This window comes from Populus alba, chromosome 1 (assembly GCF_005239225.2).
Source record: "Populus alba chromosome 1, ASM523922v2, whole genome shotgun sequence".
Lineage (NCBI taxonomy): Eukaryota > Viridiplantae > Streptophyta > Magnoliopsida > Malpighiales > Salicaceae > Populus > Populus alba.
Window position 1 is genome coordinate 1740568 of NC_133284.1, and position 18228 is coordinate 1758795.

The 18228-nt window shown below is 34.5% G+C and overlaps 4 protein-coding genes across 8 annotated transcripts; 1 reads left to right on the forward strand and 3 right to left on the reverse strand.

Annotated features, from left to right (window-relative positions):
• Nucleotides 1-3692: 3692 nt before the first annotated feature.
• LOC118061476 (histone H3.2) lies at nt 3693-4419 on the forward strand. Its single transcript, XM_035074918.2, has one exon. The coding sequence runs from the start codon at nt 3866-3868 to the stop codon at nt 4274-4276; it is 411 nt and encodes a 136-aa protein (XP_034930809.1). The 5' UTR covers nt 3693-3865; the 3' UTR covers nt 4277-4419.
• Nucleotides 4420-4451: 32 nt separating this feature from the next.
• Nucleotides 4452-10755, reverse strand: LOC118061475 (uncharacterized). Of its 5 annotated transcripts, none has more exons than XM_035074916.2 (17): nt 10557-10755; nt 10404-10472; nt 10275-10327; nt 10153-10186; nt 9876-9966; nt 9539-9648; nt 8918-8992; nt 8240-8325; nt 7763-7892; nt 7109-7198; nt 6711-6776; nt 6405-6496; nt 5986-6051; nt 5826-5886; nt 5237-5325; nt 4790-4922; nt 4452-4634 (listed from the first exon to the last, which is right to left on the reverse strand). In XM_035074916.2, exons 1-17 carry the CDS (start codon nt 10704-10706, stop codon nt 4584-4586), a joined length of 1446 nt encoding a protein of 481 aa, XP_034930807.1. In that variant the 5' UTR covers nt 10707-10755; the 3' UTR covers nt 4452-4583. The 5 variants fall into 5 exon arrangements, 4 of the variants coding, with proteins under 4 accessions (XP_034930807.1, XP_034930806.1, XP_073263491.1 ...); XM_035074915.2 differs by having other exon boundaries at nt 10275-10330; XM_073407390.1 differs by having other exon boundaries at nt 10404-10755.
• A 689-nt stretch (nt 10756-11444) lies between these two features.
• On the reverse strand, nt 11445-12252 carry LOC118061474 (histone H3.2). The gene has a single exon (XM_035074914.2). The coding sequence runs from the start codon at nt 11991-11993 to the stop codon at nt 11583-11585; it is 411 nt and encodes a 136-aa protein (XP_034930805.1). The 5' UTR covers nt 11994-12252; the 3' UTR covers nt 11445-11582.
• A 670-nt stretch (nt 12253-12922) lies between these two features.
• Nucleotides 12923-17785, reverse strand: LOC118061473 (uncharacterized). The gene is made up of 4 exons (XM_035074913.2): nt 17115-17785; nt 14357-14637; nt 13996-14223; nt 12923-13698 (listed from the first exon to the last, which is right to left on the reverse strand). The coding sequence occupies exons 1-4, from the start codon at nt 17551-17553 to the stop codon at nt 13183-13185; spliced, it is 1464 nt and encodes a 487-aa protein (XP_034930804.1). The 5' UTR covers nt 17554-17785; the 3' UTR covers nt 12923-13182.
• Between the last annotated feature and the right edge of the window lie 443 nt (nt 17786-18228).

Here is an 18228-nt window from a genome sequence, read left to right on the forward strand (position 1 = left end):
TGCCACTTAACCCCTAAATACTTCCTCTTTAAGTTATATATACATGTGTGTGTGTGTGTGTGTGTGTGTGTGATGATCAAGTTTTTCGAAAAGAGCTTGATTTGAGTAATATAAGAAGTCGAGGGATCTGCATGAATGATTTTGTTGCCTTTAATCCCCGAAATTCAGAAAAATATGAAATGTTTACTTGATTGTGGATACATGCTTGTGAACATATGCAGAGTACCTTTCCTTTTCCATTTCCTAGTCATTCACAGCCTAGCCTTTCAGAAAACAACAAGAGAGAGAAGGCTTTGGTGTCTTTTTCTCTGTGTTGAAAGGAATAAAGAAACCAACTAAAATATTCGAAGGATGCCATCAAGCACATGAGCAGCAATATGCAGGAAGCATGGCTTCCTTTTTCATTATGAGATCACCACTAGTGATCTACAAAAAATCCTTCACTTTTTGGTACGACATTATTCTGCCATGTAGAGTAATACTATAATAGATAACAATATAAATTATATCTTGAAATCTCACCTAACAGCTTAAAATATTAAGTTGAGATGGTTCTTTGAAATAATATCAATGTCTTAATAACTAACAATCACGAGTTTAAATCTCATCATTCTCATTTATTTAATAAAAATTAAGTAAAAAATAATATGGGTTTGTGTTAGTTTTAAGTTTAAATAGCTTTCACTTAAAGAGATGTGTTAGAGAATAATATAAATCATATTTTAAAATCTCACCTAACAAGTTAAGCTACTGGGTTGAGATGATTATTTTCTAGATCACTCTGCTGATTAATGATGAATTATTTTTATTAAAATGATTGATCATATTGTTAAAAATCTTTTTAGATGAACAAATTCACTGAATTAATTAAACCAAATAATAATAATAATAATAATAATAATAAAATTCGGCCCATAATATGAGGAATCAATTGTTCCAGTCCCAAGTAATAGAAGGTAGATACTATACAAAACCCATGAATCAGGCATAAGTTCTTGCTCGATAGATTCATGATATTCGGACAAAATTTGCATGGGTTTTCATTATGTTTTCTTCTATCAAATTAACACCTACTAATTGGTCAATAATATGAAGAATAAATGTACAGCTAATACATATATTAATCCAATTGGAGAGGCCTAGAGGGGATCTTTATGTAATAATAAATCATCAATGCATGAAGTTCGTCTTGTTTCACAAATATAGACCCTACCTTTGCTAAAGACAGATATAGTCGTTAGATGTTTCTAAACTTGCTCAAACCAAGAACATGTGTGGTCCTTCTATTCTTGTATTGTGACAATATAGGTCTTTTACTTTAAATTGCATCAGATCAACCCATTTAGACACTATTCAGCATTGAATTTCATGTGGTTATATTGTTTCAAGATAGGCCTTTTACTTTAAATTGGATCAAATCAACCCATTTAGACACCATCTTGACATCGCATTAATTTCATGTGTTTTTTAAAATGATTTTTATTGAAAAAGTATCAAAATGATACTTCCCCATGGTTTTGAGATCTTTCGCAGCCTCCCATAAACGGAGAGTTCCTCAGATATTGTCATTCTGATGTCGACTTCATCAAGCTGTTTCTTGCAGAATGGGCATTGGAATTAGTTTATCACTTGGATAGAAGGAGACATATAATTAGCGGCAGAAGCATCAGTTTGACACATACACAATCATGCGATTAAAGATCTGTAAGATCAATTGTTGTTATCTGTAAAGTGACAAGTGATCTAATATGGTTAATGAAACTTGTCTGCAGTTGGAACGTATAAGCTCCCACCACAACGTCTCGCCTCATTATTATTATTTTTTAAATAAACTAGATGACAAGTTGTTGTATTTTCTAGATTTTAATTATTGTGATGTCTGGAAAAATAAATTTTATATTTTTTTATTTAAAAATTTATTTTCAATTTATTTTTTACTTAAAACATCTAGAAAATAGCCTATATATCTTGACAAACCCATAAATATCCTTAAAAAAACCACACAAAAAATCAAATCAAATTGAAACAATAAATATTCTCGGGCTCAGATTTGTTTTTTTAGATAATTTTAAGGCATAAAAAACACCTAACTAAAACTCTCATCACCAAATTGAATTCTTTGATGCTAAGATCTATTATTCTGATGGTCAAAATGAGTATCAACATTGTTTTTGTTTTTTTTATTGCTGGAATTTAATAACCTTTCTCTCATTTCTTAAATGATAGATTAAAAAATAACAAAAATAAATTGTTGTAATAAAATTAAATTGAAAAAACATTGAGGTATTAGTTGTGTATAATTTATAAAAGTTAAGGACTAAATTAGACTTTTATGTTAACTTAAAAACCATCATCTATTTGTAACCCATTTTCTACTTTGATTTAATGTCTTTTAATTTTGTTTTTAGTCTGTAAATTTGATGAACCTGTCCTTCAATTTGACCCAAAATAATACAATCACAATGTTCAATAGGTACATAGGAAAATGTGAGAGAATGAAAATAACAGCGTGAAAGTGAAAAGATACTCCTTATATATTTTTAGCAATGTGACTTTCAGCCTTTTCTTCCTTTTATTTTCTCGACCTTTTATTTAGGTGAAGTACATACAGGTTCAATGTTGTTGCCGTGAAAACAGTGCCCACGGATCGCGATCCTGGTCAAGCTACTGCAAACGATCCCCACCGTCGATTTCTTCAAACTCCACGGTTCAAAATCTTTCCCCGAAAAGAAAAGGTTCTTGAATTTCAAGAGAGCCCGCCTAAAAGAAGCAATCCTAGGCCATGTTTGTTTCCAGGAATTCACTTTCCTGGAAACCATTTTCCTCACTTTCCTATGTTTGGCAAATACATGGAAAGTGAGTCAAAGAAAAGGAAATTCTGGTCAAAGGAAATGTTAACATTAATCTCAGGAAAGTGTTTTCCGGTTTTTATTCTTGGAAAACACTTTCCTGAGCCTGCGTTCTCGTGCTTTTGTAACTGTTCATGTTAATTGCACTGTTCAATGAACAGTGCAATTAACATGAACAGTGCAATTACGTATATTGTTTACTAAAAAATAGTGAACAGTGCAGTTCTCTTGCACTGTTCACTTGCTTGCGGAACTTTTTTTTTTTTTTTTTTTTAACATTTAAAAAAAAATAGTTTAGATTAAATTTTATACCTTAATATTTTATTCAATTTTATTACATGCTAAAAATATTATTAAAGTTATAGTTTTTGTCGGATGTATTTCATATGTAATGAAATTATAAATGGTTTCATGGAATAATAAAAAATATTTTACAACCTTATTTCGTATGTAATGGAATTATAAATGATTTCATGATATATATAGTTATATTTTATAAAATAAGCTATGTATGAATATAAGATATAATAAAAAAAAAATTAATCATTATACATTTTAGATTTCATTTTTTTTTATTGTAAGTGATTAAATATTTTATATATATTAGATAAATTTTTTTAAAAAATAATTTATTAATAAATTATTTTCCATTTCATTTTCCATAATACAACCAAACACTGGAAAGTGTTTTCCATAACACTACCAAACATCGGAAAATACTTTCCCGGAATTCACTTTCCAAGAATTCACTTTCCCCGGAATTTATTTTCCAAAAGGAATTCACTTTCCTGCAAACAAACGGAGCCTAGTGTTCACTACACTCTCCACCCGGACCTCCATCTTTGCCGTCCATAAATTAAAAATCAACGGTCTGAAACCCATTTCATTCTCCTCCTCTCCCTCTCGTTTTTTTCCTATAAAAATCGTCAGAGCCTCCATTCGCTTCCCACCAAAACAATCAAAACCCTAACTTCCCCCTCATTTTCTCGAGAAACAAACAGGTTCCCGATCACCCAATGGCCCGCACAAAGCAGACAGCAAGAAAATCCACCGGAGGGAAAGCCCCAAGGAAGCAACTAGCGACCAAGGCTGCCAGGAAGTCAGCTCCAGCCACCGGAGGAGTGAAGAAGCCCCACCGATTCAGGCCAGGAACGGTGGCGTTGAGAGAAATAAGGAAGTACCAGAAGAGCACAGAGCTGTTGATAAGAAAGCTACCATTTCAGAGGCTGGTGAGAGAAATAGCCCAAGATTTCAAGACAGACTTGAGGTTCCAAAGCAGCGCAGTAGCAGCACTTCAAGAGGCAGCAGAGGCATACCTTGTTGGGTTGTTTGAGGACACCAACTTGTGTGCTATTCATGCTAAGAGGGTCACTATCATGCCTAAGGATATTCAGCTGGCCCGTAGAATTAGAGGGGAGAGAGCTTAATTAACTTAGCTACTGATATTAGGTTTCAGAGTGTCATGTCTGTCTCTGTTTGGATTTCATGTTATGGTAGATTAGGGGTTCGTTTTCGTTGTAAATCTTTTCTGGATTTAAATGAGAGATTGAGATGTTTATTTTGAATTCAATTCTGGATTTATATTAAATTTATAAATTCAAGATAAAAATGTTACAATTACACCAGGAAACAAAAAAAAAAAAAAAAAAAAAAAACAAGCAATGCAAGGATGATAAATTCTTGAGTTCCCCTAAAAGAGTGAAGATGTTCTCCATTTCACTCCCTTTATCTCTTCTAATCGACTTCAGAATGCTTCTGTTGGGATACAACCAGCAAAGATGAAAGCTGAAACCAATTATTTTTCAAAATTTAGTATCAGTGTAGGAAATATAACGGTGATGGGAAAAGTTGCCAATAAAAGCCATGTAAAACAGCCCTACAGTAATTTTCTAAAATGCATAGAATAAGACTGTCAAGGGAGATGATCCAAAACTACAAACCTGGGTTCCAGCTATGATGGTGCCGTTGAGGGGATGGGTGGCGCACGCAGTAACACCTTCAGACAATGGAATAAACCTGTTTTGCTTGTTTCTTCTGTTCACCCTGGATGTCCTCTCTGCGTCCTCAATGGGACTGCAGTGCGTATGATTAGGGCAACAGAATTTGAAATAATAGCAAACCAAAAATACAAACAGAGCGGATGACAAATGCGAGAGATACGTTTGGGGTGGGAAATGAAAATGGCTAGACTGTTGTTTTTGCAAGCACAGATAAATGTAAGGGAAACATCAAAAAACATGTATTGACTACATTTACATATTCTTAATTGCATCGATGATATTTGGACATATGTTAGTCCACCACGACAGGAAAGATCAGGGATTAGATGTTACCCTAATTTTTTTTCGGAAAAGCACAAAACTTTGCTTTTGAAAGGATCCCTTTACCTGTAGTCCACGTGGCAAGGAGAGCTGGGATCAGGATAGAAATCTAAAAGATGGATGCCATTGTCGGTTGATGATCCAACCACATAGATCTGCATTAAAAGATACAACTTGAATAATTCCACAGTTCAAGCTTGAAAGAGTTTGAAACCCAGATTTGAGCGGAATAAATTTGGGTTATGACTAGATGAAACAAGCATCGAGTTGTCAAAATAATTAACGAGCAGAAAACTCAATTTAAGAACTCATGTGACTTCAAAAAACCGAATCAGGAAAACTATACAAATGAAGCCTGGAGTGAGAATGATGAAACAGATCCTTTTAAGATCAAAGCTTAGCTCGACACAGCTTGCTTAAGTGGCATACAGGAATGGTCACCAAAAGGTGCAGACTGATAACCTTCCCAATTTTAGTTTCAAACGGATGTTTCTTCATTACTGGAATTCAAGTCTGTTTCATGAAATGTACATGAATATATTTTACTGAATATGCAGCTATAATGGCGCGGGCCACAAGCTGACATCACACGTATTACACAATGACATAGATAAACCAACTGCAACCAGGTAAACAGAGGGTTGAGGCATCTTACTGAATGTGTCGCTAGCCATGATGGTTTTCTCAAGGACAACAGATCAGTGAAGGACCCATTCCTAATCACTCCAAGTCAACAAATTTTCAATTAGGGAACGCAATTAGCTATTCTAATTATCAACATATACTGCAATTTTGCATGTGCCAAAATTACTTACAACCAAGCTGGGGGAGGGCAATGAACATGCGTAACTTGGAAATTGTAAATATCTAAAATGCCCGACCTGCATCATGTGAATAACTGGAAGGTTAAAATTAAATTAGAACACTTTCTCCACATTGGTTATGCAGACTGCTTGTCACCCATAGGTCATCAGTAGAAATTTTAAGGTTCAAACTTCCAAAACAACAATGACAATTTAAATGACCTTAACTATTAGGATGAGAAAATATGTAATGCATAATTTGATTTAAGATGATTTGCATATATGCACATGAAAATGCAGACTCTACCAACAGAATTTTTAGGACAAACTACTGAGAAACTATGATTGAATTGAAAATTCACAGAGTGGAGAGAAATAGATACATAGGAAGAGTGAGGAGAACAAGAAAAGCACTTGCATTTCTGACCTACCAACCATCATCAAGATGGAATGCCAACTGATACGGGCAAGATGGATCAAAATCAATGGAGTGCACTTCTTTGGAGACAATATCTGATTGTGCCTGCAAAATGAATGGGACCAGCAGTTAAGAATGCAATATAAACAAGCAAAACTCGAGTGAGCATGAATCCTGTTCAATATATTATTATTTTATAACCTATTCTTCAACAGTTAATGCCATTTATGTCAAACTTTTATTCATTATCACTTTGGTCTGAAATCCATAAATAGTGAATTCACATGATAAAAAGTGACACCAGAGCAGTCACACATACCTTCAAAGATCCTATTCTCTCAAGCATTGATGATAACTTCCAAGACATTACAGGTGGATGGCACATCTGATTGGAGAAAAAAGTCAATGTTGTATGGACATCAAAAACCAAAGATAATTCAATTTTTTCATGTTATTGTTCTAAATAATTTCTTGATGCCCACATAGAATTGTGTCAAATGCCTAGCTCAAACAAACTGCAATGACAAACAACTGTTGGAGCCAGAAATACTATTGAACATTGTTTAGCAGGACAAAACAGTATAGATTCATGGTTATATACTTGTATTATCTAAAATAAAAACCATGATTTGCAATTTGTCCACTAGCCATTCCAGTTCCAACATCACAAAATTGAGTTTCAAGTTACCATGTCAAGATACAAGCCCAGCTACTAACCTCTTTATGAATTTGAAAAGCAGAAGGAGCTCTTCCTCCACGGAGATCCCACATATAAACTATTCCATGCCGACCAGCCCCGAAAACCATCTGCAGTGAAGAATTTGCTTCTATCATGCTCCACCAAAAGATAGGTGAAATTTGCAGGTACAACAAATGTTTCATGCAACGAGTAATTTGCATTTTTTCAATGAAAACAAGAATTTATTATCATAGAGGAATAGTAAGGATGAATAATAAGGTGACCCCCAGTAAGCAAAAATCAATTGAAAAGGGAACTTTAATGTAAGGTGTCCTCCAAGAAGCAGAATACCACAAGGAAACTAGGAAAACCATTGGATCCCATAAAGAGTATAGTCATTAAAAGATTTCCTTGACATCTTATATTTGATGAACTAATGAAAATTTAACTGCAGGTATCACACAATAAGCTAGCATTGTAATTAATATCTCAATTGGTAGTCTTTCTCATCCACTCTCGAGGCAAACTGAGGTCCTGAAAATATGCTGCTATGAAAAGCACTTAGATGTACAGAGGGCCCTAGGAAAAATTTTAGTTTTTATGTAAGTTAAGCAGTGATGTAAAACTTAATTTCAAGGAGGAAAAAAGTGCACGTATCACTTCCAAAGGAAACAATTGAAGTAGGTGCTAACCTGATTTTCCACATTTAACTTGATACTGTTAAGGGTACCACGGGAATTAGATGTAAGCTCAAGACATGGAAGTGCACTCATTCTTCTATCCCATACATTGACTCCACCATTTGTATCAGAAGCAATCAACCTGCATTTAAAGCACAACACGTATAGTCAGAAGGAAGAAATCATCATTCCTTCCAAGCAAGGAAAAACAATACTGAAGGCAAACAGGAGATTGAGATTATTTGGCTGTAAAGAGTCCAGAGCAGAGAACATACAATTCTTACTCCATTTTTATCAAAGAATTCTAAGTTGGTTCAAACTTTAAGGTAGAAATAAACCATTTTCTGGTTACTTATAGACTCAGATGACTAATGCAGTCTCCCATTGATACTTTGTAGATTATATGCTATCTTTCAGAAATCCAGCGTTGAATTCTGGCATGAAAATTGGTTTTACTGACCGAAAGTTACCCCCCTTTTCTGCACCTACCTTGATTCTGAAGTGAAAGCAATATCTGTTAGACCTTTATGAATGTCAGACCCATGAACAGTGACAGCACGCCTTGTTTTTAAAACCTGGATTAAGAATAAATCAAATTATCATCGTGGCATTGAAAATATAGGATGTTAACAGAACAATAAAAACGTGTATGAAAATTCAAAAAGAAAAATAATGATAGGAATCCAAAACCTGCCTCAACCCAGAAAAGTTAGAAAAGAAACTAGGTAGGCTGATTTGGAACCAGGAACCTGGTTCAGCTAAACAAATTAGGTAGGCCCATTTGGTACCAGAAACCGAATTTAGTTAATCATGTCATCCAATGGTGCCTACGTTGATTTTTATGCTCTTATTAAAACAATTTAATCAAAAGAGCACCAATAATGCTTTAACACTTCTAAGCATCTATTGCCAGAAATGAAGACCTCATTCTTCTAGTTTCAACTTTCCAAAGCTTCTCTTACCAAAACAATCCTGATTCTCCTACAAATAATTCTAGCCAAACCAAACTGCCAGTCCTGGAACCAAGTTTCCTCTGTTGTGTTTCCAATTTCATTATTACAGTTAAAAAAATGAAACCTGAGAATCATCTATCTATTACACACAAAAATATATAGTGGTAGAAATATGGAAATGGAAAAGATGAGATGATACAGGAAAAGATCTTACTTCGACTGGTTCAGAAGAAATGTAACCAATATCAAAAATTTGTACTTCATTAGTTTTCATAGATGTGCAAGCGACCTACAAAAACAAGGAAAAATTTATCACGCAAAAAAATAATAACGAAATTAATGTTATAACTGCAGAAACAGCAGATGCAATCAACAAAGTAATTAATGGTTCCCATGCTAGAATCATTATACAGATGTGTTGGTACTTTTTGTGAATGCTAATTTAATTGATCACCCAGTCAAGTATATTTTAATACAAAGTTCACTGCAAATATATGACATTTGGCACATCCACCCTTGAGAAAATGATTAGAAATTGTAAATGTGCAAAATCCAAATAATCACACAGGTTTGTTTGTTTTGTGAGTGTTATATCCTGCTTCTTTTAATATCTCATATGCCCTAATATAATTCCAACTAATATTGAATGTTTTCCACAATGATTCCTATGCCATTTTCCAGCTCATCCCCCTACATAACTATCACAAAAAAAGAAAGTAAGTTACAGACACTGATCTTTAAGTTCCGAACGCAAGTCAAACTACATTCTAGAGGTCAGTATCTGGCAACAATTCCCTGCTATGATTGTTGAAATGAATAAACAATTCCAACAAACCTCATCTTGGTTGGCAAGATTCCAGCGAACCGAGTCTAGTTGTCGGCCCAAAGAATTGTGCAAGACATGTTTACTTTCATCTTCACACTTTCTTTCATCTTTGCCAAAGCCTGATAGAAAAATTAAATAAAAAAAGAGTCAGTATGGAAAGAACATGACACCTCACCATACACACGTGGCTATAAAAGACTCCAAACTAATCCCTATTAGTAGAGCTAACAGGGTATGATTCACCACAAACACATATAACTGTCAGGTATCACAGACTTCCAGAAATATATATCCCAAAAGAATATTTAAAAGAAAAAATACATAGCAAGCTCGAAGTGGATCTTACATGGAAATGAATCATTAGCCTGACAATAAAGTGATTCAAAGTCATGCACTGTCAAGCACCCTGATTTCGTCACTGATACTAAATAAATTCCCTGGAATACATATTCACAAAAATTACAAACGAAGCTTAGGAATAAAAGGAAAAAAATAACAACAAATGAAACTGTGCATAATGTTTCAAAAATCAGACAACTTATGAGTCGTAAACAAGTTAAAAATCAAGAAACAGTAAATAGTATTTAACAATTCAAAATATGCATGGTGATTAAACCATTCACCTTATTGTCAAACTCCAGGGCAGATACGCCTTGCCTGTAAAAAAGAAAAAAAAATCACAAAATGAGTTACTAATATTCTGAAAAATAAATAATAAAATGATAAGATAGATACACTAACTGACTTGTTTATAGCGAATTGGCGAGTCGACTCAGAGGCCAAACCCCTCGAATTCAACTGCTGAAATAAAATTAGGTCAAATAATTATAATCACAACAATAAAAAAAATTGGAGATTGAGAATAATAGCATACATTAGTTTGACAAGGAATTGCTGCATCTCCTCCTCCAATTGTATGATACAAGTGCGGAAAAGCTCCAATCTTTACAGAACAAAAAGGAAAAAACCCTAAAAATACAAAAATAAGAGCTGAAAATTTGGTAAAAAAGAGCGGGGAAGTTGAGACCTGAGAGTAGGATTGCAAGAGCAGAGCAGAGAGGTCATGGCGGTACTTTGACTCTAATCTGCCACTCAATTCGATTAAACTTCTCTTCCATTGATACAATCGAGTAGGTCTTCTAGGGTTTTCTTCTGCTGGAACCAAATACTTCTCCATTACAAGCAAAACAAAATAATCAAAATTTGGAGACTTTTGTTAGAATTACTAAAAAGAGTACTTAGAAGCCTTTTCCATTTCCCGCCATTGGAATTGATGCTAACTCACAAACCTGACCGGTCCGCCCAGCTAACCGCTGATCCAGAACCGAGCTCGAGCCAGTTTTTTTTTTTCAAACTATTTTGAATGCTAACTTGATCAATGGACGACCCAGGTGGGATTCGATTGGTTGAATTTCAATGAAGTTTTTTTATTTAAAATAATATAATTTTAATTTTTTTTTTTAAATTTAAAAATTAACACTCGGGTTTAAATCTCAAATTAACATAACAAACACAAACCCGAGTCTTAAACCAAATTCAACTCCGGGTAAGGTGCTTCGGGTGAATAAGCATTAAAGGAAAGATAAAATTATAATTTAGCCTCTGTACACTCCCAAATCTTTTAATTTCATCCCTGCAGTCTTTCAACGCTTCCATTATTCTCTCGATCTTAAAATTTTAAGGAAAGATAAAATTACATCCCTTTATTTTGGTTCATTCACAAAATGACTTGCTTGCATACTGAAAAATAAATAATAAAATGATAAACCTCTTTCAATTAAGCCTCTTAAAAGTCTTCGAATTAAACTTGTGCTGCCATATCTCTTGCTTCAAACTATTGTTACCCTTGCAAGTCTCACGAGTTCCTAACTACTAAGGTTGCTTGAATTCAAGACAAATCATCGAACAAATGGGATTCAAAATAAACATTTCAATCTCTCATTTAAATCCAGAAAAGATTTACAACGAAAACGAACCCCAAATCTACCATAACATGAAATCCAAACAGAGACAGACATGACACTCTGAAACCTAATATCAGTAGCTAAATTGATTAAGCTCTCTCCCCTCTAATTCTACGGGCCAGCTGAATATCCTTAGGCATGATAGTGACCCTCTTAGCATGAATAGCACACAAGTTGGTGTCCTCAAACAGCCCAACAAGGTATGCCTCTGCTGCCTCTTGAAGTGCTGCAACTGCGCTGCTTTGGAACCTCAAGTCTGTCTTGAAATCTTGGGCTATTTCTCTCACCAGCCTCTGAAATGGTAGCTTTCTTATCAACAGCTCTGTGCTCTTCTGGTACTTCCTTATTTCTCTCAGCGCCACCGTTCCTGGCCTGAATCGGTGGGGCTTCTTCACTCCTCCGGTGGCTGGAGCTGACTTCCTGGCAGCCTTGGTAGCTAGTTGCTTCCTTGGGGCTTTCCCTCCGGTGGATTTTCTTGCTGTCTGCTTTGTGCGGGCCATTGGGTGATCGGGAATCTGTTTGTTTATCGAGAAAATGAGGGGGGAATTAGGGTTTTGATTGTTTTGGTGGGAAGCGAATGGAGGCTCTGACGATTTTTATAGGAAAAAAACGAGAGGGAGAAGAGGAGGATGAAATGTATTCTACATTGTTGATTTGTAATGTTATGAACGGTGGAGATGGAGATCCGGGTGCGCTGTAAAGTGACCAATAGGATTGATTCTAGGAGGCGGGCTCTTTTGAAACTTTGAGCTCCTTCCCTCCTTGGGGAGAGGGTTTGGACGGTGGATTTTAAAGGAGTCGACGGTGGGTAATGTTTGGAGAAGTCTGACGAGGATCACTATCCGTGTGCTGTGTTGAGTATCCAATAGAAAAGCTTTATTTGCTTCGTTTTATAGGCATTGGGAGAGTAAATATGGACCGTTGATTTGCTAGACTATTCAGTATGTAAATACATATAACTATATAAGTCTAATTAATTACTGGGATTAATCTCAACCAAAAAAAAAAAAAAACAATAGCTTTTGAGCAAATTCATCCTCGGTCAATTGAGTTCTCAAATTACATATATATTTTTTCCCATGATCCAATTCATTTATCCCAATTTTTAAAACAAAGAAATGAATTTAAAAAACAAGAGAGTCAATATTGTTCATACTTCCTAGACTAGTAAGTAGTGATTTGATACTTTTAATTAATTTCATAAAAAAAATTGTTAAAATTCATCCATGAGTTAACTCGAGAAATGTATAATTTAGAATTTGATTTAAAATTTATATTGATTTAAAAAAAATATTAATCTTATAAAATTTAGTTAATAAAACTAAATTTTTAATAACATGATAAAATCCAAACAAAACTGATAATTTAAAATACTATGAGTTAATCTAATAATTTAATGATGCAAACCCTACAACTAGGGAAAAAAAAAAACAATAAATCTCCTCCTTTGACAATAAAAACTTTCAAAATCAATGTCAAAACGTTTGTTACACTTACACGTGTTACAAAAAACCTACATTTTGTTGTCCAAGTAACCTCCCACTCAACTGTACATGTAGTTCTAGGACAAATATCTGAAGTAAAACCTATATATGTGAATGGAAATCAATCGAAGGAAGCTCTTGACCTGTAGATTTTCCTTATATACACACAGCAATCACCAAGCAAGTTACAGTGAAGAATAAAAAATTATACCCAGTTGTTTGGAAGTGAAAAATAATGGAACCGGAAAGATGTTTCTCCGGCAGTGTCTCGATCAAGCCTAATATCTGCCTCGTTCCCCACGACTACATCACTCGGAATATCAGCCGCTGGCAGGGGCTGTATTTGATTCTGACTAGGTTGGCGAGCCAATTGAATTTCAGGTGGCAATGGCATAACAGGAGGGGACACAGACCTAAACCGACCACTGCCGCCTGCAATTGGCCGTGAAGGCAATGTTCCGTCCCACAAGAGAACATGGATGAGAAAAGGCACCTTGGCATGGCGATGTAAGGAAAGTTTCTGGCTTAGTGATACCGTGTCAAAACATCTGACTGCTCCTGTCGATGAAACCATCCAAGGAAGGACCTTCTGGTTTGATAATCTTGAAACAACCAGCAGTCTCGATGAGCTTGTTGCTTCTTTGTATAGATTGCTAAGCCCTGACCTTGTCGATGGTACATTGTCATCATCGTCCATAACTGACGAGACGTAGATAAAGCCCTGTCGACACGAAACGAAAGCTGAGGAAATTAACATCTTCAAAACATTGGTTGATTCTGACAGTTGGCTTGCTAACCCAAACCTGTTCAGAGCCAGTTTCTTACGAACCATTTTAGACATTGACCTAGTTACGAACCATTTGAGGAATTGACTCGAGTTAACCCAATGACTTGGAGGTTGACCCAACAACTAGTGACTCAGGCCCTAAACCGGGTCTGACGACTATGCTTCAAAATGACAAGTTACGAAAAAGATCAGAGTTGTGACTTGTGACCTGGAGAGTTATGTATAGAATACCTCTTCTGTGCGGCTGATGGCAAATCCAAGCTTAGTATCATCTTCTTTTATTTTGATCTCAATTGCAAATTCTCCACATAAAGGTGCATACCAAAGACGAACTGCTCTGACTACACCAAGATCAACCCCATGGTAATCCTCAAAACCATACAAGCTTACATTTGCAAGCCTAGACAAATCGGAAAATGAACCAGCATTCACAGTCGAGGAAGCTGTCTCTCCTGATATCTGTCAAAAAATATAAAAGAAACATACTTTTCGTCGTTGCAAGCCAGTCGGAGATTGCCAGAATTATAAAAAAGTACTCATGCTTTCTGTCTTAACTAATAAACCAACTTTGTTGAGGCCAGGATGGTCATACCTTGGTAAGCAAGGATTCGGTCTGAATATTCATGAAAACAATTGGAACTCCAGAAGCCTGGGATGCATACAGCCACGCATTTGCCCTGGCAAGAGTGTCCTCCAAGTCATTGTATCGAGAAGCAACTCGGTCTGAAGCTTTTGGAAGGAGGAGCAAAGAAAGAAAGCTGCTAGAGGTGGGAATCAGCAACTCCTGCATCTTCTTCTCCCACGGATAAGCCACATACCCATCTTGAAGCTTAGCCCTCTGTAATGCACTAACAATTCTGGAGCTTCTTGAAGCTAAAAAATGCAACTAATCGTCTCACATTGATAGAAACGATAGCAGAACATAAAAGACAGGTTGCAAATTACGTTCTAGTTCACCAAATCAGCAAGTACAGAGGACTGGAGATTCCATATATATATTGCCTAGACCTGCATATCAGCTACTTGCTCTTAAGGGTATTTGGGATGTATACTAATGCTTAAGCATTCCATCGCATTTGTTGACACTTGTGAAGCTGGATTAAGTGCTCGACAAAAGCTGCAGGAAACTGCAACCAGCCAACCACTAACAGGTTTCAACAATAAGGCAATACCAGAAAATTGAAAAACGTCGTCTACGACAGTGAAAATTCTGTTGGCTTTGAAAAATACAGACAGAATCTCCGCTGAAAAACCGTCATTGAAAAATATCTCGTGGGGTTTTCTATTCCATTGGTATTTAAAAACACTGACGAACTTTTCAGCAGAATATGACTCTTGTGGTGACTGATTTTGAGACTTGAACAAGCACTCTTGTAGTGGAGAAATTCTTGTGGGCAACCAGTGCTACGTGTTTGGAAGTATGTGTAAACAGCCAAACACGCTTAGAATCTGAAATGTGCAAAGAGTGTTTGGGAGTGTGGGCAACCAGTGTTTCTCGTTTATCATTAGTTATTTTTTAAAATATTTTTTATTTAAAAAAATATATTAATAATATTTTTTTTATTTTTAAAAAATTATTTTTAAAATTAACAAGTTAAAATAATTTAAAAACATTAAATTAATATATATTTTTAAGTAAAAAAAATTAAATTTTTTTAAAACAGCCAAACACGCTTAGAATCTGAAATGTGTAAAGTCCAAAACCACGGCCACTAGCCCGTGTGTAGACATCAAAACCTAAATTTTGAAGAGTTGAAATGGAGACATCAATCAAATATGATGTGAAAGAAAACATGTGGCCTAACATAAATTGTAATTAATAAATAAAAGCCAACACCATTTTAAGCCAAAAGAATGTCACAGTGCCATGTTCCCTGCCTCAAATTAGAAACAGCAGTGGATTAAAAAGATAAAATAACTGAATTATCAAGAATATTCATAAAATTAAATCAATATGAAAAACTGGAAAAAAATGATTTTTTGAGATAATCTCAAGTAAAAAATCTTTAAAAAAATTAATTCAATTTATTTTAGTTTAAGATTTTAGAAATAAAAAAAAATTGAGAAATCAAACAAAAAGAAACTAAGAATATGTATGATTAAACAAAATTAAAATTGATCCAAACTAAATATGGACTTTTATTTTTATTCTAATTCAATTCCTGCCCTTTAAAACATTGGAATTCTTCTAACAGGATAAAAATTGTTTTAAGCTATGCTGACGACCTAGCTACATCCATTCGAATGGCACTTTCTTGAAAATGACTCTGATAGGAAGATGGACGAATTCATGAACCTGACACGTGGGGCACGAAGATAAACTGTATACAAGAAATCCACTGACTTTTTGTGATTATCCAGAAAACAAATAATTCGGGTATCCACGTGGTTAAAATTATATTTTTTAAAAATTTTTAAAAAAAATTATTAGAATTTTTATATATATAATTTTAAATTTTTTTGATATTTTTATTTTAAAAATAAATTTTAAAAAATAAAAAATAATTATCATTTTAATATATTATTAAATAAAAAATACTTTAAACTACCATCATTAACATAATTCCAAACATAAAAAAAAAAAAAAAAAAAATGTAAGAGAGAATTTTGTAACCCACTGCCAATACCGACTAGATCCTGCCAACCTGGACATATGCATCACACATTTGATATAATATATGTTTTTAAAGCAAGTGGCTGGGAAAGGAAGACAAGTTAAAAAGAAGTGAAAATAGCAGTTTCTACTTGTTAATTGTGTTTCTATCATTAACACAGTATATTTAAAAGATATTCAACCACTTTTTAATATTCATATATTGTTGTTTTGATAATTTTTTCTTTTTAAGCCCTTTTAAGCTTGATTGTGAGATTTTAAGAACAATACTATAATCTTCTTTTTAATTAAACTTGAGAGAAAAGGGCTTTATATTAGGGTTATTAAACCCAACTTACATCATGATTTTGTTCAAGATAAATCGAATGGTTAATCCAAGGAATCAAAACGATAGTATTTTATTATTTTAGAATTAAAAACAATATTATATTTTTAAAAATAATTAATTCAAGTTTTAATAAAGTATTGACCTATCAAGTTGATTCATATAAAATTAACTTTTATTTTTCCTTTTTAAAACCTGGCCAGATTCAAATCACAAGTAAACTTATCGTATCAAGGACCAAGTTTAAATTAAAACTATAATTTATACCGCCACAGTTAAAGATAAAAAAATGAAATCCCCCCACCCTGCTTTTCTTAAGATAAAAGGAACTCATCAAGAAGTCAGAGTAAATGCAAAGCACCATACTCAGAAACATCAAAACTTTCAAGCAAAGTTCATCATCTAACTCACCTTGTAGCTGAAAGCATTCAGCCTCAGACCGATCCGTGAACCCGACAGCGTAATTCGGATCCTCAATAGACCTCAAAACATATTTATTTTTGTAACCCGACTCGGGCACAACACAGGCATGCAACTCAGCAAGCTCATCTCTGCCACGTCTAACTCGAACAACAATGGAAGTCTCTTTGTTTTTGAACGATTTATGAAGAATCTTTTGAACCCCACCTTTTCCGTTCTTGAACGGAGCTTTATAACTTATAGACCTGGATCCGGATGATGATGACCCGGATCCGATCAGAATTTCTTCAACTATATCTCCTGTTTGAAGCATGTCTCCTGTCCATTCGTCAGCTGTTGAACTCCCTTTTAGACATTCCACTGAGAGAACGATAACTGAATTTGAGTCTCTTCCTGGTTTTTCTGGTCGTGAGTTTCTGTCCATGGTCATTTCTCCGGTCGGGTTATGATTTTCTGGTAAAGGAGGTTAGCTTGGTGTTTGTAAGGTGATCATTGTTGGGTTGATCAAGAAGAGTTGATCTTGAAAGCAAACAGGGAGAGGAACTATAGATAGGTTTCGGATTCTAGTTCTGCATTAGAGGGAGGAGAGGGAGGAGTTGTTTAAATTGTTGTTAGAAATGGTTATGAGAGAGGAGGGGGAGGGGTTTAGGAGTTAATTATATACAACTGGAGTTATATAAGACTAGATTTTTGGAGGGCTGTTTTGTTAATTTGTGTGTTTGGAGATGTAAGAAAATGATACGTGGTGGACGTCTGTTAAGTTTTGTTTGTTAGTGTGTTTCGATTTTATGCGATTCGATTCATCTTTTATAAAATGTAAAAATTATTTTAATATATTTTTATTAAAAAGTATTTTTATAAAAATGTACTGTAAATTAGAATTTTGATTCTTTTTTTTTTTCTCAGTTACGTGTTATGTTAAGCAAATTGAACTACTTTTTCTTTAAAAGAGTTCATAGGGGTTATTTGCGGTTTTTAAATATTAACCCCCGCGATAACCGTTCTAGAAATCAATTAAATAAGATAAAACATGTCCTATTCTTGTCCTGTCCTCTCCTCTTATTTAAGTGAAAAAAATTAGAGCTTTGGTAATAACAATCATCAT